The 24825-nt window shown below is 38.4% G+C and overlaps 1 protein-coding gene across 1 annotated transcript in view; it reads right to left on the minus strand.

The window, feature by feature from the left end:
- Positions 1-24825, minus strand: part of LOC107078613 (WAS/WASL-interacting protein family member 3) — a 52365-nt gene that overhangs the window by 1553 nt on the left and 25987 nt on the right. Inside the window, exons 5-8 of the mRNA XM_069195058.1 lie at positions 9904-10041; positions 2698-3474; positions 1057-1218; positions 609-710 (exon numbers count right to left, since the gene is read on the minus strand). Of these exons, the coding sequence (XP_069051159.1) occupies positions 609-710; positions 1057-1218; positions 2698-3474; positions 9904-10041 (1179 nt within the window). The remainder of the gene's footprint in view (positions 1-608; positions 711-1056; positions 1219-2697; positions 3475-9903; positions 10042-24825) is intronic.

Consider the following 24825-nt stretch of genomic DNA (forward strand, 5'->3'; position numbering starts at 1 on the left):
AAATTAATCAATAATTTCTTCCAACCCCAGAAGAAAATAACTTCCTCATCAAGACAGTCTTTACTCTTGCTGGCACAAAAACAATTGTTCACGGCTACAAGTCACTGGTAAGAGGTAACATGTCTCTTGGTGCTGGTTAGTGCATTTGGCTGTTAACCTAAAGGTTGGTGGTTCAGGCTCATCCAGGGATGATTAAGTCTTATGAGCGCAAAGGTAAAAACTTTTAACAATAAGCACTACCTTCCCTAAAGGCTTGAGGAGTATGGAGCAAGGTATTCAGCAATGTTGCTGATGAAGATACTCTTTGTTTTTTTTCAAGAAATGACTGAATGAGATTTTTGGATCACTTACTATCAAACTGACTAGGTGGAACAATAATATGCTTTTGTCTATAATCCTTATTATTTTGATCTCTCAAATATTATATCCGTCTCAATGCCATTACACTAAGCTTCCATAGGCTGGATTAGAACCAGAAATGTATAGAATCCTATATTATATATATAGGACCTGTTCTGTTCCCCATTACTTTTCCTTTAAGTGTAACTCCGCTGTGCAAAAGCAAATGGTAAGGAATGATTCAAATATCAAAGTTGTTATTATCTTACCTCTTGGTTCTTTACTTGGATATACTCTGGGGAATTGTTTATATTCCTCAGGTGGTGGAAAATCAACAACTGAGTGAAAATGAAACTTTGACTCAAAGTCATCTAAAAATGAAACACAATTAAATAAACACAACATTGATTCTACTCTTGATTATCTAATAATTAGTAAAAACAAACTTAATAAATCATAAAAGACAGAATGTAGAAAGAACTACAGTAATTGTATTAAGGCACAATCCTAAAAATAAACATTAAAATAGATTTCCAAAAATTAAATGTATTATCAACTTTAATGGCGATTTTGTCATTCAGAAGAAGTAGACTCATTTTCTGTGTGGAAAACAGTAAGGGATATTAAGAAACACAGGTGTTTTATTTTGATTATTTGATGACAAAAAATATCGTAAATGAGCTCATTGCAGAGTGAGTAAAATGGAATGCTGTTTACCTAGGGAGGGCATCTGGCTATTCTTCAGAAAGGGAGGAGGTGGTGGGGGTGGTGGTGGTGTTGGTCCCCAGCTAGAGTTGGGGGGCACCTGATTTCGACTGGAAAGCTCGGTGGAAGGAGACCGAGCAGGAGGAGCTGGGGGGGGAGCCAACCTTCCCCCTCCTGTGGAAGACAGAAAATGCCTAAGCTGGGTACACAACAGCCAGGAGGAGCATAAATAATGCTACAGTGCCTCTGCTACAGTATGTTGTCTTAAACCTAAAGTGGTTATATTTTCATTCACATCCTTGAGATTGTTTCCTTAAAGCTACTTGAAATGGCACACATGCATTCACACTTCCCAGTCTCTGCAGCTGTGAGAAAGTATGATAAATTGTGTGAAAGTAATTTAGTTTTCTGAAATAAAAAAACAACAAATTATGTATTTTACAGAGGAGACAAATGGTAAAGGAATCTAAAAGAACATTTACACCAGGACATTAACACAAAAAAGAGTTCACTGTAGAACAGAATTCTCTTTGGTGCAACATCTTAAAATGGAACAGTGTCACCACACAGATCTGAGTGACAGGTTTCAGTCTTAATATATATTATACTTTTAACTATTTAGAAAGTGTTATTATATAAATGCATTGTCTTTGCCTTGAAAAAATGTAGTTTAGGTATTCTGTGCTCATTATGAAAATTAAGAATTTCTTCCAAAAGTTGGATATAAACACAACACATACAAAGGTACTTCACTGTTGAACTATATAAAGGTGAACCTCAAATGTTGCCTCATTCAGTATGTACCAATTGTTTCTCTACAGCTTTTCCTTCTGTGTCAGGGTAGTGACACAATATGACATTGATTCCTCAGCATGTTTTAATAAAGTATATTTTAACCTTAAGATTTAATTAATAAAAGATGCTCAATGTTATGTAATGAAAACCAGTTTGTACAGAAATATTTTGTTAAAATTAAATAATGCACTTTGGTTTAAAACAGAATATTGCTGCTTTGAAATCAATTCAAAGAAGAGGGAACAAGTACATTTCTAAAGCTGTTCAAGTAGGGAGCTACATCAGCATGCGTAGGCTGCAATGGGACAAATAAAGGTTTATTCCACGCTGAAAAGAAAAAAGAAATTTTGGCTGTGAAGCCCACACCCAAAGAAGACTCCACAGCCGAAACGTGTTTCTTTTCTTCTCTTTTCAGCAGGGAATAAACCTATTACTTGTACATTTGCATTTCTAAAGCTTAAAGAAATGTCCTACATACTGTAGCTTACATTCCTAGAGGCTAAAAGAATTGAATCTCGCTCACAGAAGTCTACGTGAGGATATCCAAAATCCTCAAAAGTTGTAACAAAGTCAACTCAAGGGATTTGTTTGACATCATTCAATCTGAATTTGAAATGAACCAGTGGAACTGGAAATGCATTTAAGTCAGAGGGATTTCTTTACATAGAGAGGCCACCCAGCAATGCTCTCAAAGCTGATAAGTGCATACACTGACTACTTTCAATTAATGGTTGGTTAAGATCCCCAGATCAATGACCAGATACCGATAAAATAAGCTAGATGGATCAGTAACTGGGACACTCCTAAAAGACTTCTTCCATCAGACATCATCAAGCTCAGCACTGGCAAATACTGTACCTCCAGCTCTGGGGATTCCTGGAGGGCGTCTGGCTGGTACTACAGAGGGCAGAGAAGGAGGAGGTGGAGGCATGCCTGGCCTGCAGGTTGGAGATGGCACTGGGGGCATCTTTGGAGGAGGAGGTGGAGGTGGAAGTGTGTTCATCTCGGTTGAGTTAGCACCAGAAGGTAATGGAGGAGGGGGAGGGGGAAAGGAAGATGAGTGGGTAGAGGAATAAGAAGTTGGAAGTTGGGGAGGTGGTGGGGGAAAAAACAATAGGCTGTCCCTAAAACTGTTGTCAGACAACATTGGTGGTGGAGGGGGAGGGGGAGGGGGAAGAGGGGAAAAGAAAATGCCAGAAGACCTGTCAGGGACACTGGATGGAGGCAGAGCTGGAGGGGGAGGTGGACTAACAGACTTCAGAGGTGTGGCAGGTGTTTGCGGTGGTAGCCAGGTGGGTTTATTGCCTAGAGGGGATGGGAAGGAGAGAGAGGGGGGCAGGGGACCAGATGGAGAAGGTAGGTCTTTGCCGGGTCTCTCTTGGAAAAGTGGAGGGGGTAGTGAAACATATGGAGTAAGGGGCATGGAAAATGCTGGTTTATTGCATGCTGAAGGTGGCAGTGGTGGGGCCGGAGCTGTCATCCCAGGGCATCCAGGGCTGTCTCTTGTAGTGTTTACAGGTTCTGAATTTTTCTTCAGCATAGAAGAATCAGGCACAGATGGGTTCCCACCATCTGGCACAGGATATCTTTGTATTTGCTGTCTCATACCACTGGAGGACTGGGTTGATCTGGAAGCTGAACAAACAGTTTAAATTGAATATGGTGTTTGTTTTCTTAATGACATGTGCATCAAAAATCATTATTCTGGATTCAAAAGAAAAGGGTAATTAAAACTTTAATTAGCCAATGTAATCTGACAAATTTTAACCAGTCACTAATATGAATGGGAATAGTTTTCTAATTCACTTTATACCTTATAAATATAAATATATTTTTGCTTAAACTTCTAAAATACAAAATAATGCTATAGTCATCGGGTTCACATTATGCTTTCTTCCTATTACATTTAAATTCACCACATAGTTTTATTTTTTAAGGGAAGTACTACATTTATTTAAACATGCATACGGATTTATGATTAGTTTGCATCTTTACTAAGGGGAAGTTTGAAATTAGAATTTCATGACAGTGGAAAACACCAAAATATCACTTTTATGTGATTTAAATAAATCATGCATGTCTATTTTTTATTAAAAGGTTTTTCAAAGAAAATTCAAAGAAATTAATAATACATAATATATCATCTACTAAAAGCCATAAATAGAATTTTATCAAATTAGTCTCTAACATTTTAAAGATGACACTTTTTTAAAAGAATACATGGAATTCAGATTTTTTATCCCAAGAAATCTGCTGTCTGGGGCAATCTGTACTAAAGGAATACATGGAATTTAGCAATGTTTTTCATCTCAAGGAAACTGCCGCATGAATCCCCTTATGTATAAAATGGGTATGGAACATATACATTGCCCTCCAAAAGTATTGAGACAAACACCTAAAATTGGCATTTCCCTGCTGTATACACACATTAAATTCACATTCACATTCACATTAAATAAATTATTCTAAGTCAGAGTTCAGAAGGTCAGCTTTTATTTTAAGGATATATTTTGCAAACACATTTAATCAGTTTTCAACTAAAGCATATGTTCTGGTCAGTTCCCCAATATTTAGTTGCCCATACTATTGGGACACTTAAAGCAAATTAAAGAAGTGAACTGCATCAAGCCTCTGTCCCATTGACATCACCAGACTCCGTTTCTTCAATTGAGATGCTTTGCCAGACTTTAACTGCAGCTATTTTAAGTTGTTGCTTGTTGGTCAGGCTTTCTGCCTTCAGTCTCCTTTTGAAGAAATGGAATGCTTGCTCAATTGGATTCAGATCTGATGATCGATCTAACTTGGCCAGTTTACTCATCCTACTCATCCTGATGGCTTTGTCACTGTTGCTGGCTACTTCAATCACACAGATCTTAAGTCAGTTCTCCCTAAATTTTATCAATATGTTAACTTTGCAACCTGAGGGGTGAACACACTAGACATAGTTTATACAAACATCCATGACACATACAAAGTGGTTCCCTGCACCCAACCTGGGCTACTCTGACCACATCTCTGTGGCATACAAATCGCTGCTCAAATGTGCCAAACCAGTTCTGAAACAGATCAGAGTAAGGCCAGATGGAGCCATCTCAGCATTACAGGACTGTTTTTAGCACACAGACTGAAATATATTCAGGGAGGCTGCGACCTATGAACATCTCATTAACTTAAAGGAGTATGCAGCATCTGTGACTGGCTACAACAGTAAGTGTATAGATGATGTCACGGTCTCCAAATCCACCATCACACGGGCCAACCAGAAGCATTGGCCGACTGCAGAGGTCCGTGCACTGCTAAGAACCCGTGATGCTGCATTCAGATCAGACGACAAGGCAGCCCTCAGGACTGCTAGGGCCAACCTGTCCTGTACCATCAGGGAGGCAAAGTGCTCCTATGCACGAAAAATCCAATGCCACTTCCCAGACACTAAAGATTGGCGGCACATGTGGCAGGGCATCCAGGCCATTACTGATTACAGTACTACCCCACCTGTCAGTGACAGTGATGCCTCCCTCCCAGATGTGCTGAACAACTTCTATGCACGGTTTAAATCAATGAACGTTGTTCCTGCGACAAAAACCACACTTCCTCCCGAGGATCAGGTGCTTTGCCAGTCCGCAGCTGATGTAAGGAGGACACTAGCCAAAGTTCATCCACGTAAGGCTGCTGGACCCGATAATATACCTGGTTGTGTGCTCAAGGAATGTGCAGAACAGCTAGCTTACATCCTCACAGATATTTTTAATATCTCTTTGTGCCAGGTGGTCATCCCCATATGCTTCAAATCCACCACTATTATACCAGTGCCAAAGAAGTCGGCTGTTTCCTGCTTCAATGACTATCGCCCTCTGGCACTCACACCACTTATTCTGAAGAGGTTCGAGAGACTAGTCATGAGCCACATAAAGTCCAGACTCCCTACCCTTCTGGACCCCCTTCAGTTTGCATACCGCCCCAACCGGTCTACTGATGATGCTGTATCTCTTGCCCTTCACCTGGCCCTATCCCACCTGGATAAGAAAAACTCTTATGTAAGAATGCTTTTCGTTTGACTTCAGTTCAGCATTTAATACAATCATCCCCCAGAAGCTGACAGAAAAATTGAGCTTGCTGAACCTCAACACCTCCCTCTGTAACTGGATTCTGGACTTTCTAACCGAGAGACCTCAGACAGTCCGGATCAGTAATAACATCTCCAGCACCATCACAATGAGCACCGGAACCCCCCAGGGCTGTGTGCTCAGCCCACTGCCGTTCACATTGATGACTGTCCTGAGATGCACAGTTCAAACTGTATCATCAAGTTTGCCGATGTCACGACAGTGGTGGGCCTCATTAGCAACAATGATGTAAAGCGCTTTGAGAAGCCACCTTTAAGGTGCTATATAAAATAAAGTTTATTATTATTATAATGATGAGTCACCATACAGAGAGGAGGTAGAGCAACTAGTGGACTGGTGAACAAACAACAACCTGTCTTTTAACGTAAACAATACAAAAGAGATAATCATTGACTTCAGGAGGGCCCACGCTGATCACTCCCCACTGCACATCAACGACTCCCCTGTGGGGACAGTTAGAAGCATCAAGTTTATTGATGTATACATTACAGATGACTTCACTTGGTCCCTCAATACCAGCTCCCTAGCCAAGAAAGCACAGCTGCGTCTCTATTTCCTGTGGCGACTGAGGAGGACAAACCTTCCCCCACCCATTCATACCACTTTCTACAGAAGCACCATTGGCCAGCTGTATCACTGTTTGGTTTGCTAATTGCAACGCTTCAGACCGCAAGACCCTGCAACGAATTGCAGAAACAGATGAAAAGATCATTGGAGCCTCCCATGCTTACCCTGCTAACACAGGGCCTTCAGTATAGTAGATGATTCCTCCCACCCCTCCCGTAAACTCTTCGCCCTCCTACCATCTGGAAAAAGATATCACAGTATACGGGCCAGCTCCACCAGATTCTGTAACAACTTCTTCCCGCAGGCTGTCAGGCTCCTCAACACCCTGGAATCTACTTGCACCCACCCCAATTCCAGAAACAGGGCTTAAATCCCCCCCAGTGTGTTGTGTATAATGTATTATGTATTTGCACTATCTGCACTTTGCACTATGTGTATCCTGTCTACAATGTCTATGTCAGTGTCCTGTCTGTATTTGCACAGTGGACCAGGAGGAACGATATTTCATTCCACTGTATAGTTGTAGATGGCTGGAATGACATATAAATGTGAAATTGAACTTAAAATGTTCCACTTTTTCTGTCTGATTAACATGCACCTTAGTGTGCAGTAAGTTTCAGGTCATTGTCCTGCTGCATAATCACAGTCTTGTGCCATTTTTTCTTAAAAGATCTGTTTGTATATCTCTGAGTTCATCCAACCGCTGCCATCTTCAGTACCTGGGGTGGGAGTACCTGGATGGGAGAACTCCTGGAAAAAAAACTAAGGTTGCTGTTGGAAGAGGTGTTTGTGGGTCCAATAGTGATGGGGACACTATACTGTAAAAAGGCGCCGTCCTGCTGATGAGATATAAAATCAAGGTCCTGACTCTCTATAGTCATTTAAAAATTCCAGGGCATTTCTCAAAAACAGTAGAGGTGTTACCTCTACACTAATCAATACACTAAGGGCCAAATTTTCCCCTGGCCTTACCAAACATGGCTTCCTAATAATCCCATCTACAAATCTGCTTAGTCACTCTGTTCTCCTCCCCAGTGATAGCTGATGTGTGGTGAGTGTACTGGCGCACTGTGGCTGCCATTGCATCATCCAGGTGGGTGATCTATTAATACTACTACTATGACTAATAAATTTTTATTATTGATTCTCCCTCCACCATGCTTTACTGAAGAAGTGGTATACTTATGATCGTTGGCTGCTCCTGTTTTTCTCACCTTTTCGTCACTTTGATAGATGTTTATTTTGGTTTCATCTGTACATAAAACCTTGCTCCAGAACTCCTGTGGCTCACCTCAGTATTTTTTTGCAAATTCCAATTGAGACCTTCTGTTCTTGCTGCTGATGAGGGGCTAATACCTTTTAGTACAGTGTCTGAAATTTTCTTGGTGAAACCTTCTGATTCGCACCTCCACACTCTGGAGATTATTTTATTTTATTATCAGTAATTTTGAGGTTTTTCTTTAGACTGAGAAATATTTTTCTGTCATCCACTGCATTTGACTTTTTGGGATGCCTTGTTCTCTGCTTGTGACTCCAGTTGTTTCCTTTTCTTAAGAACATTCCAGATTGTTGATTTTGCAATGCCAAGACTCTTAATTTCTTTGATGGTCATTTTCTTTCCTCTCATTTTTAAAATGGCCTTCTTTTCTATCAGAGAGCTCTCTGATCTTCATGTTGGTTTTTGATGACTAATTCAGGTGAATTACTTCAAAATAAGTTTCACAAGACCTCAAACATGCCTAGACCTTCACACTTTTATGTGTGTGAAATGTATGCAATGTGTAACCCCGTAGCAGTTAAAAACAGCTGCAAACCCATTTGTCCCAATACTAATGATATAAATGTGGGAGATTGAACAAAAAAAGTGCTGTTGGTATATAACGGTAAATATTTATGCATAAAATACCCATGCATAAAAGGTAGATTAAAGAAGGTAAAAGTGGATATTCTCTGCTTTTGTTTCATATTCATCTTGTGATTTGAAATCCAAATTTCCTGAGCATAAAGCTATAATGGGATAATTTGTCCCATTACTTTTGGAGGGCACTGTATGATGTGACTTCTTTGCTATAAGTGGACTTGTTTGGCAGAAAGCATTCTGTAGCATATTTTCTTAACTTATGTTGGCATCTATGGTGTAAAACAGAATTAGAAATTTGTTATTATTCTCTATTTATTTACATATTAAAGCGGAACTGCAGTCCCTATTTATAAGAACAATTATTAAATCTAGTTAAAATAAATTCATTGACATCACACAAAAATTGTACAAATTTCGAATTAAGCACAAAATTGTGAACTCTGTTACAAGTACTGTAATTTGCCATGTTGTCACAAACTCACATTTGAGTTCCTACAAATTGTGACATGGAGTCCTTCTTGCTCTCTAGTCACCATATTGACTAATTGTTTGTGATGTACAAGCAAATATGTACAGGTTGTGCAGCAGACATTTCACCGTGAAAATTATCCAACATGATCTGCATGCAGAGCTAACAAGTAGTAAATGTCAGCAAAGCTGTACCAAAATCAAGAGCAATATTTCTATTGGATTAAAAGAAATGTATTCACAAGACTGCTTCACATCACAGGAAGTTTTGTTTCCATACCTGGAAATTTTTGTAATTTGTAATGGTCTATTTTGTCATGTAAATTGGAGGTTTTACAAGTTACTGTGTACATTTTACTTTTATTGTGGTTTGAAATGCACTCATCAATGCAGATTCTTTTGAACCCTGACATATAAAAACAGCACTGCAGTTCCCCCTTTAAAAATAATTATTTTCTAATAATTGTTCCTTCGAAACGTTGTGTTCTCTTTCTTCTTTTTTTCAGCATGGAATAAACCTATTACTTGTTCCTTTGCAGCCTAATTATTTTCTATTTGTTTATATACTGTAAGTGTTACGCATTACACTTCTCATTACATAAAGCGTCTCTGTCCCGTCTCGCAGTCCCACGCGCACTGTGTTTAACAAACGCTCGCACCGCAAGTAATGTACCTACTGTATCTCCGTTCACTCCTGTCACTATTTCAGTTCCCCCTTTTCCTTACTTCCCCGCTCACTATTGCGGATTCTCCTCGAGCTTCCAAGTGCACGTTATTTACTCTTGCTGTCTAATCGGTATCAGACTTTCTTGCCTGCCCCCTCCTTTACGATTTAGTCATGTGGTTTGGATTGTTGCTCTCCTGCTGTGTCAACCGTTATCAGACCTTCTGCCTTGTTTCCTGGATTACGTTTTTGTATTGTGATTCAGATTGGAATTCTCTCTCTCTCTCCTGAGTCCTGCAAGGATCCATACTCTCTTTCCTGTCTCCTGTTACAGTAAGCAATAATCACAACAACTTTCCTGCAATGGTGCTCATTCTTACCCGGGTAATCTCTCTTGCCTGCAGGTTTCAGCACAGGAAAGCCTCCAGCAAACAAGCCCCCAAGAGATGGTGCAGGGCTTCCTGCCGCAGTTGAAGACCCTGCTCCACTGACCACATCAGGACAGTTGCTTTTTGCTTCTGTTATCCAAAAAAATCAATTTAGAAAACAGTTAATCATTCTGATTCACCAAAACCTGAACACAAAAATTATTTTGTCACTGTAAAAAAACATTTTATTCTTTATTGCTGGAGTTTTAAATATATGGGCACACATACTGATCAGAGGCTGTTTTTAATTCAAAGAATAAAGAACTTTAATGTCAGTAAATATGTCCTAGAGATGGCATATAAAAAGCCTTGAGAGCATCCTGGCATTGAACATGACAGTGTGGTATGGAAACCTGGGGTTGAAAAGCAAAACCAAACTGTCCAGGACTGCAAAAATGGCAGGAAAAGTAGTTGGGAAAGAGTAGCCCCAGCTCAGCAATTTATATCATAATACAGTTCTCAGAATAGCAAGGGACATCACAGCTGATTCCACACACCCACTCCATTTGTAATTCATAATACTCCCATCAGGAGGACGGTATAGGGTACCAAATTCACATAAAAACATTTGTCCCCTCTGCAATAAAACAGCTCAATGAATGTATGTAAATGTAGTCCCCCACAACCTATAAATTTATCCATTTATTTATGCATCAGATACTGTTGTTGTGATTTAATGTACTTCACATGATTGTATGCGACTTTTATGTTTTGCTTGTGTGTTTTGTACTTTTATAGGAGAAGCCAAAGACAAATTTCCACACTAGTGGACAATAAAGTATCTATCTTTAAGATCTACCTTTTCTTAGAAAGAACAAGTAACATAACATAATGTTACTTTTATTTTAGACTCAGTCAATTATCAATCATCAGTTTTGAAATATTACAAATCCATTACTTCTTAAGTCATTAAATTTTATTCTGGAGTATATATTCAAATATAGATCTACACTATATGTGCTTTAATTGGTGGTATATAAAAGGCCTGTAAAATGTAGTGTAATGCAGATACACAAGGCAAGTGTTTTGTAACTTAATGTTAACAGAAATGAATGTACTGCAGATTAATAGAAAATCCATGAGGTCTCTGAGGTCTCTAATAAAAGCATAACCCATCACAGTCAACATAGTCAACAACCAGTGCAAAGAACCACCACATCAGTGTCATTACTTGTAAGTACAATATAATCATATCTGCGACAGAAACATTTGAAAACCAGGCAGTCCAATGAACACATTAAGAATGGATTAAGCATAATGTTTTCTATTTATAGATACAAGTACACAGCATAGAAGTACACTGCATGATACTCGGTTCCATGCTCAACATACAGTGCCTTCAGAAAGTATTCACAACTTGTTATGCTGTAAATTCAAATACAAATAGATTTATACTGTATGGAATTTTTGTCAGCGATCTACACAAATAACTATTATGTTAATATGGAATTACAATTCTGGAAATTATTTACATATAACATTGTAAAAAAAACATTGAAATATCTTAATTTAATTTAACTTGGTATACCCACCCTTATGACCTGCTAAGACACTCCAACTGAGCGCAGCTGTACTGTATCTAATTTCCTTGTGAGATCACTGTAAAGCTTGTCAGTCAGGTCCATCATTAGGAAATACCAAATTACTCCTAGAGAACGCTGTCCTCCCTATCCGAGTCACCAGGCAAGAAGGACCTTCGTCCTGAAGTGACCAAGAACCCAATGACCACCCTGACAGAACTACATGGTTCCATGTCTAAGATGGGAGAACCTAAAGACCGCTTTTTCTGCAGCACTACACAGATTTAGCAACTATGGGAAATAGACAAAACTAGACGAAAGTTCCTGAAACACAAAGGCCACAAAATAGCATGTGGCAGACCCTGAAATCACAAGGCAAAAAGTTATCTGACAAAGCTTGAGCAAATCTACAAGAAAGAATGGGCAAGAATTCTCAAATTCAGATGTGCAAAGCATATACTGGCATACCCTACAGACAAACTGTTGCCATAAGTGCTGCAAAAGGTCCTTTTATGAAATACTTAGGACGGAGAATACTTCAGCAAACAAGATACAGTATTTCCATCTTTCATAAATTTTTGTTAAAAAAAATATTTTGGTTCCTTTAAACTGTTGTGTGAATAAAGGATAAATTACTTCAATGCATTAAAAATGTGGTAATTGTTTTAACACAAATATTTGGAATAGTTCAACAGAGAATACTTTCTGAAGACACTGAATATAAGATGCAGTAAGGGATATACTGTATATGATATAGATATGCAGCCATCTATAATGCACATGAAATCTTGTGTACACAAACCGCAGTTCCAGCCAGTATGCCACAATCAGACTTTCACTGCTCAAAACTTCAATTGGTGGCACTTTTGCTGTGTTAGATGTTACTAAAATGGCAGCTTCATTTGTGTTTTTCTTAATCTAATAATTATGTCTTGAAAATATAGTATTTTGTGTTACATATATATAAACATATAAAATACATAGTCTAGCTAATGTTTTAGAATGAAATGTGTTAGCTACCATTTAAAATTGAATTTTATTTCTGTTAAGAAAGGAGACTGGATTGGACTACAATTTTTTAATTTGACTAGTTTCACAGAAATTCTCAGAAAACAAGGGATTTACAGTATATAAACGGAAACTGTTAATATTACGATTTGCCATTATACAGTTAAGGTATTTTTCCTTTTATTTTAATGTTGGCTTGCAAAACAGAGGTGTAAATCTAGATAATCTGGACAGTGTACCCAAAGGGTGGTAAACCTGTAGCTGAATTACAGTATGATTATTTGTGGATATTAACAGAATTCTTTGATTCTGTGTGGAATGTTGGAAGTTGTACTGTAGGTTTTGGTGTCCAGGTATTTGGCTCATGTGCGGAGTTAAAAACTATAGTAAATGTTTTTCTTGGTACTTCTGGATCCCCTTTTTGACAGGCCCTTAAATGTAAAATTAATAAATTCCACTCCCAAAATCCTAAAGTATTGTAAATATTTGTCTTTTGTATGTGTCCTTTTGTATATCAGACCTAGTACTCAAAATACTGTCTCCTGTACAATAAATCGAACCCTACAGGACTCTACAAAATCCTATAAGTGCCATGCAGAAAACAAATACAGGGTTTTAACAAGCTAACATTGCCTTTACTCATCTAGCCGAATAAATAATAATATATAAGCATTAAAGCTTATATTTTGTCTGGGTATGAGGAACAATGTGTTCTTGGAAGCACGAAGATGTTTAAGTCAGTGTTTCAGTTCATTAAGTTATCTCAGTTACTGAGATAGAGTAACTTGTGTGTTGTTGTTGTCTGTAGTATAGTGTTTGTCTTGTCCTTCTTAATAAACATTTGTTTAACAAAGTGTGAAGTATGCCTGGATCATTACTCTTTTCACCAAAGCTGTGCCAGAGAATAAAGAATTCACATGCCTTTAAATATACTAACCGCTTGGGTATATTCTGGAGAAATCACTTACAAGTTGGGGGTTATGAATATCTATTTTAATTATTGACTAAACTGCTTGGTCAATTCCTGATTTTCACCATTTTCACAACCCCCCCCCCCCCATTTGTAAAATTTCTTGACAAGAAATACAAGGCCCTGCTTTTTATCTATTTCAAGTAATTACCTATAAGATAGTGTTAAATTAAATAAAAATTCTGGTACATTTTATTAAGTAATTCAAAACAATTATGATTTTGATTCAAATGGCGATAAAATGTATGTATAATTTAGTTATAACTTTTACTATTTAGATTTAATATTTAACATGAATAAATAAAAATATGTATCAATTTATTCTAAAAATAATAATGAATCTTATGTTCCTTTCCTCTCCCCAACTAAAAATAGTGGTAGAGGTGTCTTGATCATATAAATTGATCCAGAAACTGATTATTCTAATGGGCCATTGTCTTTATGTCTTTAGAAATATTTCCTCCTGTCTGGATTCTGATATTTGTAATATCTGCTAATAGGTGGGAATTAATCAAGATTCAAAATGGAGAATCCAATTCAAATATTAAAAAACAGTTCAACAAACATATTACCAATATTTTTTCTGTGTGGGTTTGCATGGAAAAGAATGTAGTGGAAAGTAACCTAAATCAACACAGCAACTGCATATTTTTTGCACTGTGAAAACACTATGATTGCACCTGTTTAGTAACACTGTATACACAACCATATATCACAGGTACAATACATAGTTATGACTCGTAATACTAGGAATTATGCAGCAGAACCGCAATTATATTTGCTATTGTATTAACAGTTAAAACAAGATACAAAATCTAAAACAAATTAGATTTTTTTCTGAAACAGAAAATATTAACCCTGTTTTACACCTATGTGTGAGATCAGGGTGTGCCCAGCATATATTGCTGCAATCTGTTGTATTGATTACTGATAATCAATACAACAGATTCATGGAATCTGTTGTATTGATTATTCAAAGATTCAAAGCTCCAAAGATTCATGGAGCACCAGGAGGCTGTTTCACAAAGCGAGACTACTCAGTTAGCCAGATAACATTTGTAAACATGTTGACAAAAGTATTGTCGCTTTCACAAAGGAGGACTGGATTGTATTCAATTAAGTAAAGCAACATATCCTCAATTCTTAACCTGCTCCAAGCTGGTTAAGGAAAGTAATAAATTGCTTGATAATTTTGTAGTTGCATATCAGCAAGGTTATTTGAAAAAAATAATATTAAAGCTGTACAGTAGTACTGAATATATGAAAAAGAATCAACGGAATATATTAAAATAAAATGGGAAAAAGAAACCAACAACAATTTCTATGGATCAGTGGAATTATATGTGTAGATTTCAACAGGGCTCTTCAAGTTCACAGACTTAGAGAGAGTTTTGTTGGAAGAATCTGACTTGGTTTATCAGCCCTAAAATTAAAGCCAAACAAAAAGGCAGTAGTAAACAATGTTGGAGATTATGTGGAGAACATGATGCGACTCATTCACACATATTTTGCCAAAAATACACCAATACTGGAAATCTATACATATAACTCTTCCATATAATTTAGTAAATTTGAATATACAGATGCAGCCATTCAAAATGGATGGGGTATTTCGCAGTATACCCCAGTGGGCATGTCGCATCAAAACGCAGTATCACGCAGTATATCTCGTCATTTGACGTCATGCCGGAAAGTATCCAGCATCACCTTGTAAAACCACCAGGAGGAGCCAATAAAGCTTAACCTCTCATGTACAGCATTTGAGCTTTTAAATTTAAACTGTGTATTACAGCATGTTAATCATCAGTCATTAAAATGTCGGTATATTTTATGAAAGCAAGATTGCTCAGTTGGACAAAGTACACAACCTACCTTTATCAGAAATATTTATGCATCAAAGCCTTTACCGAAGATATTACTAATACTATTAATAATTAATGACTTTGGACAAGCTGTAAACTCAAAGTATAACGCTGGTCCACATTCTTTCTAACCGTCATTTTAAACGAAAATATGTTTAGTTTTTTCTTTGACAAACACCACAGCATTTCGTAGACCTAACTAACAAGGACAGGACATTAGCTAGCCAATACGATTAAGGAATGACTTTTTTTGCTAATTTCTTTAGCTCATTTGTACAAGCACTTGGAATCTGTCCAAGCCCTACTTTGTCAGGCATTTTCTTTTACTGCAACGGACATAAAAAAACCCTTGCTTTTAACAGAGCATTTCATAATTTCTAACTACGAATATTATTTAAACTGCGACACTTATCATTCAACCAGAGCTCAAAATATCACAAGGATCTTCAAGAGCACATCAAAGACTGTATTAAAAAATACTTGTGTCAGATACATGAGAATCGAGGCTTTTTTATCAACGCTTTCTTTTCCGTATACCAGATATTATGGAACCACTTCAGAAGGGTATCAGCCAGTCAGATTCCAGGAATCGGTGCTTTAAAGAAAAAATACACCGGTATTCCATTTCTCCCTAAACATTTTAAGCATCGAAGTCTTTAACATGTGAAATTGCGTGTACAAAAGTGGTAGTTTTAAGCTTTTCTGCTAATATAATATGGAATCATGTATCTAAAGAAATTAATAACGATATGATTATATTCGTGTACTGCAACAGGGCTGTGTAGGGCTGTTTCGCCTCTCTCTTCATGTGACTTCCCTAGAAGCCCACTTGTCTATGTGCTTGATTACAAACCTACAGGTTGTGTGTTCAAATCCAGCTGGCGCCGTGACTTTTCTTTTAACAAACATTTCTTCGAAAAAATAGAATAGCAATATTATGGACAATTAATTGACTTTTATATTTCTAAATATCACAACATGATCGAATTTAAGTCATTTTTGATAAGAGAAATGGAGGCTGTACAGTATGCGTTACAATATAAACATTTATATTGATTTAAATTGAGTTTTGATTTAAATCGCAAACGTGTGTTTAGTTATATATGTTTAGTGTGTTAACACGTGTTATATGTGTTAACGTGTTTAGTTATATGTGTTTTTTGAATCATAATCAGACAAATGCAACATAAATTGATACAGTATCTTTGTCTTCTAAGTATCTTAATAAACTTTCAGCATAGCTTTCTCCTCGTTTAGATTTATTTTTCTTGGGATTTTGGGATCAAACGTGGAAAATTAGATTGTAATCGTTTTTATTTTTTAAATACGTTTTAGAAAAGTGTAATCTGTACATCACCTGCTATAAAGATACACATTGTAATACTTTCGGGTTTGGATAGGTCGGACACAAGAACTCAGACTTGCGGATTTAAAGGAAGTGAAAGCCTTTATTTTTCTTCTCCGTAACCACCTGCTAGCCCGGCTCTCCCGCGCCTCCGCCCACCAACAGTGCGAGCAGTGAGAGAGAGAGTAAGACCCAGAGGTGCAGAAGCAGGGAACTATTTACAAGGAAAATGGATACCTCCCCAGACTGTACACCCGCTTCACTGTGGGACAGCCGCACTGGTCGGCGGCCTTCCTAAACCCTGCCCTGACCACTTTCACTCCTGTCCTGCTCTTCCCCGCGCACCCCGCAAGCTTTCTGGCTCTTCGGCCTCTGCCCGGGGCGAATGTATATTTAGATATTTAAACCTGGCGCGGCACCGAGAGAGCGTCTGCATTTATAACTTAGTTTTTAAAATTAGTCAAGCAATATGAAGCATCTCGTTTTACTTTTAAGTCCCTTAATTATCATTAAGCACAGCTTTCTCACCACTTAGATTACTTTTTGATACCATCCTTAGACAAAGCAGAAACTTCTTGTATTTTCTGGTGACATACAAGTGGAAAGATTACAGATTTTAATTTTGTTAAGTTATACGTTTTAGGAACGTTACATCTATACAAACACCACAAAACTATTCTCGATTGTATTTCTTAATGTTATGTTACACTTACAGTAGTTCACTGTTTTAAATACATCTAATTAAGAAAGTTAGGTGTAAGCATAAACTATTAGTAATCAATAATATTTAATTTAACACTGTAATAAGTTGTTGCACTTTCCCCCGCATCTTGTAAAAATATATTTTCATTGTTCAAATATACATTAAATCTGACTATCATATAATAAGTTAAATACAAAACCAAAGAAAAAACAGGGTAAAATATAATTCAAATATTTTACTAACAATGTTAACTGTTTGTAAATAATCAATTGTATTAACTAAGGAGTAGGATGACACAGTTATTAGTATGCTTTTTGTTTTGTTTCTTTTTCATAAATACAACAGTAGTACCTGATGTCTCACTGGCTTTCAAAATTAAATTATGCATGCAAACCTGTGAACTGGCCTGTGATACTGGCTATGTAATACCCTGCATTGAGGAATAATAGTTTATTTTAAAGGATAGAGAAAGCACAGGAAACAGGCAGTTGGATTGATCAGATTAGTACTAGTATACTTTAGATCTTTTTTTCTTAACCAGGGAAAATTTGATCATGTTTCTCTATAACAGTAATAAAAAACTTTGATTACAAAGTAAATACCTAGACAAACGCAAACGCGTTTTTTTAATAAAATGCTTTTATCATTCAGCAGAGAAAGAAAGACATCAAGCAGAGAGAGACACACATGCCGGTTTTCATTGACAAAAAGTAATTGCCTTTTTTACATTCCTCGTCTAACAGGAATGTTTTGTTTGTGGACAGACTGTCCACAAATGTGAGACTGTCTTTTTCAGACTCACATTCCCTAATGTCCCCCGCCCTGGTCAACAATCCTAGGAAGAACACGAAACAGCCTGTTAATAAAATTGTTACAATTTTGTTCGGTCAGTTCTTCCTCCTAGAATTTATAGATCGCATCGATCAGTTCCTGCTTTGTGACGGGCTTAGCAGTTTTCCGAACAGTCTTTCAGCGAAAACCTGGGCGTAACAGCTGTTCCTTTTTCTGATCACTCGCTCTCTGGATACACGTCTCACCTGTCCTGTTCTTTGTTTTGTTTTGATTATGCCTGCTGCGATCCACTCCTGCCCTCACACCTAAAGAAGACTATTTTAAATTTCTTTGCGCGGTCCATTGTGCAATTAACCCTTCTATGTGCTGTCCTTAAGGTGATATCACATAAAGGTGATATGTAAAATAATGTTTTTATTATTGTTATAGAGAAACATGATCAGATTTCCCCGGGTTCAGAAAAAGATCTAAAGTATACTAGTTTATCACTCTTCTCATCCCCTCTTTGTTAGATGGCTTTTGAATAGAGTCACATGAAGAGAGAGGTGAAACAGCCCTACACAGCCCTGTCGCAGTACACAAATATAATTATATTTTATTAATTTCTTTAGATACGCGATTATTTTAATACAGTCTTTGCTGTGCTCTTGAGGATCCTTGTGATATTTCGAGCTCTGGTTGAATGATAAGTGTCGCAGTTTAAATAATTTTTGTAGTTAGAAATTATGAAACGCTCTGTTAAAAGCAAGTGAGTTTTTATGTCCGTTACAGTAAAAGAAAATGCCTGACAAAGTAGGGCTTGGACAGATTCCAAGTGCATTTTTGCAATTTACGTTGCATTGTGCATTGTGCTGCTGTAATACAGTTTAAAATAATTAGAAGTCTAAACAGTATCAGCTTTATTTACGGGTTGCAATTTTAAAAAAGTCAAAAACCGCACTCAAAATGCAATTTAGAGCTTTCTGGCAAGAGGAGACACCCAAATTAATAACGTAACATGCCACTGTTTGTGCATGAACAAGGTTATACTGCTATTTCCTTAGATACGCGATTTAAAAAAAAAATTTTTTTGAATCCCCGGTGGAACCGGGCATCCATAAGAATCAAGTAATAGGTTTATTCCATGCTGAAAAAAAGAAAAAGAAACACATTCCATAAGAATCACCGCTTTTATATATCGCCTTTAAAGGTGGCTTCTCAAAACGCTTTACAAGATAAAAACAACAATAACAACAACAACAACAATATTGTATTTCATTGCACTTTGACAGATCGTCCTTAAATCAATTGTTGACTTTTCTCTCTTTACTACTTGTTTGGAGTAACTGAGCTCCGCTCTGTACCACACAATGATCCCCCCAGAGTCTCTACCCCGGGTGATTTGGGTTTTTTTGACAGAGGGCAAAAAACTCTCTCTCGCTTGTGAATGTCTGTGGAGTGTATCTTATTTGCCTGTCTGTCCTGGCTGTGCTCTCTCACTCGCCCCCCCCCCTCTCTCTCAATTAAATTCGATTCGATTCAAGGTGCTTTATTAGCATGACAGATGGGTACAATCAGTGTTGGGTATTTACCTTGCTTTGAGATGCCACTTTTAAAGGTGATATATAAAATCAAGGCTTTAACTTGCTTTAACTCCGCAAGTCTGAGTTCTTGTGTCTGTCCTGTCCGAACCGGAAAGTATTACAATATGTATCTTTATAGCAGGTGGTATACAGCTTTTTAGTATAGATTACACTTTTCTAAAATGTATTTAAAAAATAAAAACGATTACAATCTAATCTTTCCACGTTTGATCCCAAGATTCCAAGAAAAATAAATCTAGACGGGGAGAAACCTATGCTGAAACTTTCTTAAGATACTTAGAAGACAAAGATATCAATTTATGTTGCATTTGTCTGATTGTGAATCAAAAACACATATATTTAAACACGCGTTTGCGATTTAAATCAAAACGTGATTTAAATCAATATAAATGTTTATATTGTAACGCATAGGTGACTATTCATTGTTATTAAAATGACTTAAATTCGATCATGTTGTGATATTTAGAAACATAAATCTGTTTGGTGCAAGTGAGGTTTTATTTAATCTCTGACCCAGGGAAAAGTTTTATTTTTTCAAAGAAATGTTTGTTAAAAAAAAAAGTCATGGCTTCAGCTGGATTCGAACACTCGCCATGTGACGTGGGAGTCAGGAACCTAACCCACAGCGCCACCGGCAAGGTCACATGTGGAGTGCTGAAAAAGCCCTACAGAAACATTATCAACAGACAATGTACAGCGTGTACTATTCTTATGTTGCGGTACATGAATATAATTATATCACGTTAGTTAAAGACTTAAAATGTTTAGGGAGAAATGGAATACTGGTGTGTATTTTTTCTTTAAAGTACCGAAACCAGCCATATACTATATGTTTATGTTCCAAAATTAATATCGTTTATGGCCTTCACACGCGTTACAGTATGCTTCTTTTCTTTTTATGCTCAGCTACTAAGATTGCCCTTCAGTGGTAAAATTCCATATAAATATTCAATACTTAAACAGGCACTGTAAAGACATTTAAATCTTTCTACGACCGACCAACGGACCACGAGTGCCCCTGTCGGTCAATCAATCACGTACCGCGGTATTTTGCGTCAACGCGGGTCACCATGCGTGAGGCCGTAGCCAATTACCTCCGGTACGTGTCTGTGCCGCGCACTTTGGATGGCTGCATCTGTACCATTTGACTTTTCTTTTATATACTTGGGCAATTTTGACTGATGATATTGAAGTAAAGGATAGATATATATTAAGTATTCTTCTAGCAGTTAGTAAAAAAGTAGTTACATGAAAATGGCTTATAAAAGAACCTCCAACACATGAACAATGGGTTAATGTTGTGAATAAGATCTAAATAATGGAAAAAATAACTTTTTCTCTCAGATTGCATGCAGAGAGGTTTAGAAAATACTGGAAAACATGGATTCAATTTATCTCCCTATAGGGAGTTTAGGAGAAAACATGCAGTGATATCAATGTGTAGACGTTTTTTTTGTTTGTTGTGTTTCTTATGAGACAATTGTATTTTTTTTTGTATGTACCTCCATACCTGCTGGCATAGTGTAAATAGCTCATTTTATATATATACAATGTGGCAGAAATGCAAGATGAAGGTAAATGTTTATTCTGCTGTTCTGGTTATGTTTGTAAAACCTTTCATCTCTAAATAAAAAGTTTGAAAAAAAAAAGGTTTTTAGTTAGCTACAAAGTTTCCAGTTCAGTAGTCACACAGGCCTCAAGGTTCTCGGAGTACTCCTTTGTACCTCTGGTATGCAACACTAGCACCCTTATTTTCCTAATTTCTCGTCCTTGTACTTCTGCTGACCACTTTGTTGCTTAGCTACACTAGTGATAATGATTCCTCCAACCTGCTTACAATATTATATATAAGCTAGAAAAACACACTGTAATTTGAACTTCACTTGCTATCACACTAATTGTTTGCTCCTTGTGTACACAATAATGATTCCTTTCTCTGACCAAACCCGAGTTAAGTTGCTGATTCAACAGTTTTGGTGTAGTTGGTGGCAGGATTCCAGGAGTGGAGGGGTCGCCTGGGCGGTGGGAGCGACAGAAAATAAGGCACTTAACTAAGTGGAAAGGACTCCTATTTTGCAAAAAAGTCCTGAAGTCTCTCGCCTGCTGCTCAGAGACAACCTGACGCTCTCTAGGAATTGCAAGTCAGAGACTGGGAGTCTTGGGCATCCCCTGTACCAGGGAAGTGACCAGTCAGGTTTTAAAGGGAAGGTTATCCTCAGGGCAGAGTGTACCTAGGAAGAACAGTACCGTTAGAGAAAAAAAAAGAAAGAGGCCCCCCTGGTTGCGGTAAAACCAACGGTTTGGGTTGGTACGCAGTTGCGGTAATCCCAGCAGGATGAGCTGGTGCGCAGATAAACCTGGGGAGATCTCCAACTGGGTGTCAGAGAAGAAAAAGCTCAGTGCGTGTGAGGAGAAGCTGAAAAAGAAATATAGATTATCAGACGGTGTTTGGCCTGAGCAGGATTGTTGGAAAGTGTATGAGCAGTGGTGTAAGGATTAACAGATAATTTTAGGAAAACATTTGAGAGTGAGAAAGGATACAGCTGAGAAAACTGATTGGGAAAAACAGATCAAGGATGTAAAAGGGAGGTTGGAGGCTGTAGCAGAGCGCAAAGATGCAGTAAATAAGTTGCGAAGTGAGTTGGAGGAAGAGGTTAAGAAATTAAAGATTGAGAATGATAAATTGCAAATTGTGTAAGTATAGGAATTAGAAGGAGAAAGCTAAACCAGGATGAGGATGAGGATGAGGATGAGGGGCCGGGCCCCTCCTTCCTGAGTGACCCTGCTACGGTCCTGGTAGTGGTACAAAGACAGAGAATTCCTAAACCTGAGGATATTGATAGGTGGGCAAAAGAAGTGCCCCACCCTAAGTCTGATATGCAGCAGACAAAAAACAGGTCATTTTAAGATACTGCAGAAAGCGCATGCTCAAGAATACATGATCATGCTGTGTATTCTGTCATAGACATTGCAAATGGTTTCTGGTCAGTACCTTTACACCCAGAGGTTCAGGATTGGTTTGCATTTATTGTTTGACGAAGAACAGTACACCTGTACCAGGCTACTTCAAGAGTTTCACAACAGCTCGACAGTGTATCACATGGCTCCGAGACAGCCCCTACGTGAACTACCTCAACTGACTTCTGTGATCATTCAGTATCTGGATGATATTCTGATTGCTTCCCCTGATGAGGAAACCCATAAGGTCGAGCTACTCCAAGTACTAGACCTTCTAGCAAAGAGAGGTCATAAAGCCAGTTACGATGAAGCACAAATCAGTTTAGAAACTGTGATCTATCTGGGACAAAAGATCAGTAAAGGGAAAAGGGAACTCAGTGAGTAAAGAACTCAGGCTATTTGAGGGTTTCCAATACCAAAGCCTGTGAAGGAATTGAGATCATTTCTGGGCCTGTGTAATTTTAACAGGGCCTGGGTGGACTCTTTTTCAGTGCGAGCACAACCTCTAACAGATCTGCTTAAGTGGGGAGTGCAGTCCAAGGACAAGATTGCCTTGACTCCGGCAGCAGAAGCCACCTTTAATGATTTGAAGTAAGCTCCCTTGGGATTCCCTCAGACGGACCAACCATTTTTTCTGTATGTGAGAAAAACAGGTTTTGGGCAGCTGTGCTGATGCAGGAGCATGGAGGTAAGCATTGCCCGGCCGATTATTATTCAGGACCCCTCGATGCAGTGGCCAAGGGGTGGGGGTTGTGTTTAAGGGCTGTGCAGGCTACCTGCTTGGCTGTACAAGCTGTGAGTAATCTTGTGTTAGACCAGCAGTTAATAATGCGGTGCCCCCACCCTGTGCATACACTGCTCCTACTAAATCGAGTAAGTCAGGTAACTATGGCACGGTGGACCCAATGGCAGGCTCTCCTAGAGGCCTCCAACCTGACCATTGAAAGGGAAGGAACGCTTAACCCCGTCTTCATCTCCTTGCAGACCCTGGCGAGAATCATTTAGTTGAGCATAGCTGTGGGTAATGGGAGAAGACGAGGGGATTAAGATAGCTGAACATCCTCTCGGAAATGAGGACTTATAACATTATTCACGGACGGGTCCTCTCTGGTGCAAGAAGGGGGACACAGGCTGGTTGAGTGATTACGTCAGAATTTGATGTATTTGTAGCTAGGAGTATGCCCCCTACTGCCTCAGCACAGCAAGCCAAATTTAAAGCATTGATTGAAGCTTGTAAATATGCTAAACGGGAATCTGCTACAATTTATACAGATTCCAGATATGCATTTGGTGTATGTCATGATTTTGGATGGATTTTGGAGGAATGGGGATTTCCTCACTGTGGCAGGTTTGTCTCTGAATTGTTAGAAGCTTTGCAGCTGCTGACTGAAGTAGCTATGGTAAAGTGCAAGGGACACAATAATGCCCCTAGTAACTCGAGGGAACAGTCCTGCAGATGCGGCCACCAGGCGAGCAACCCTGGGAGAGCAGGAGTTCCGAGACTTCTGTTGGTGGAAAAGGGAAAGCTACAGGACATTCAGGCTGAGGCCTCCAGAACAGAGAAATGGACATGGTTAGAAAAGAATGTGGGGCTGCATGATGATGGGCTGTAGCGCTGCCAGCAGACCGGATGCCCTGAATGCCCTCACAGCTTAATGCCTTTTACTGCCTGACAAATGCATTCCATTGGACACCTGGGTGTGAGTCAAATAGTACGCCGGTTTTCCAAAATTGGGTGGGATCCGGGTTTGCAGCAATAGCCTCTGATGTGGTATCTCGATGTGATGTGTGTCAAAAGAACTCAACTACAACTCAGGTGCGGGTGCTAACTCTCAGACGGCCTGCCCCTGAGGGACCTTTCATGCATTGGCAAATTGACGATTGAAGCTTGCCAGTATGTAAAGGGAAAACTGGACTCTTAGTGATGGTGGATCTGTTTTCCTGGTGGGTTGAGGTATTGCCAGTTAAGAAGACCACTGTCTCTGTAACTGCTAAACATTTGATGATGGGTTTTAATTCCTCGGTGGGGGCTGCCCTGCCGCTTGGACTCTGATCAAAGGACACACTTCACTGGTGTGTCAGACTGTGGCCACATTGCTGGGGGTGAGATGGGACCTTCACTGCCCTCACCCT

This window comes from Lepisosteus oculatus, chromosome 10 (assembly GCF_040954835.1).
Source record: "Lepisosteus oculatus isolate fLepOcu1 chromosome 10, fLepOcu1.hap2, whole genome shotgun sequence".
Taxonomy (NCBI): domain Eukaryota; kingdom Metazoa; phylum Chordata; class Actinopteri; order Semionotiformes; family Lepisosteidae; genus Lepisosteus; species Lepisosteus oculatus.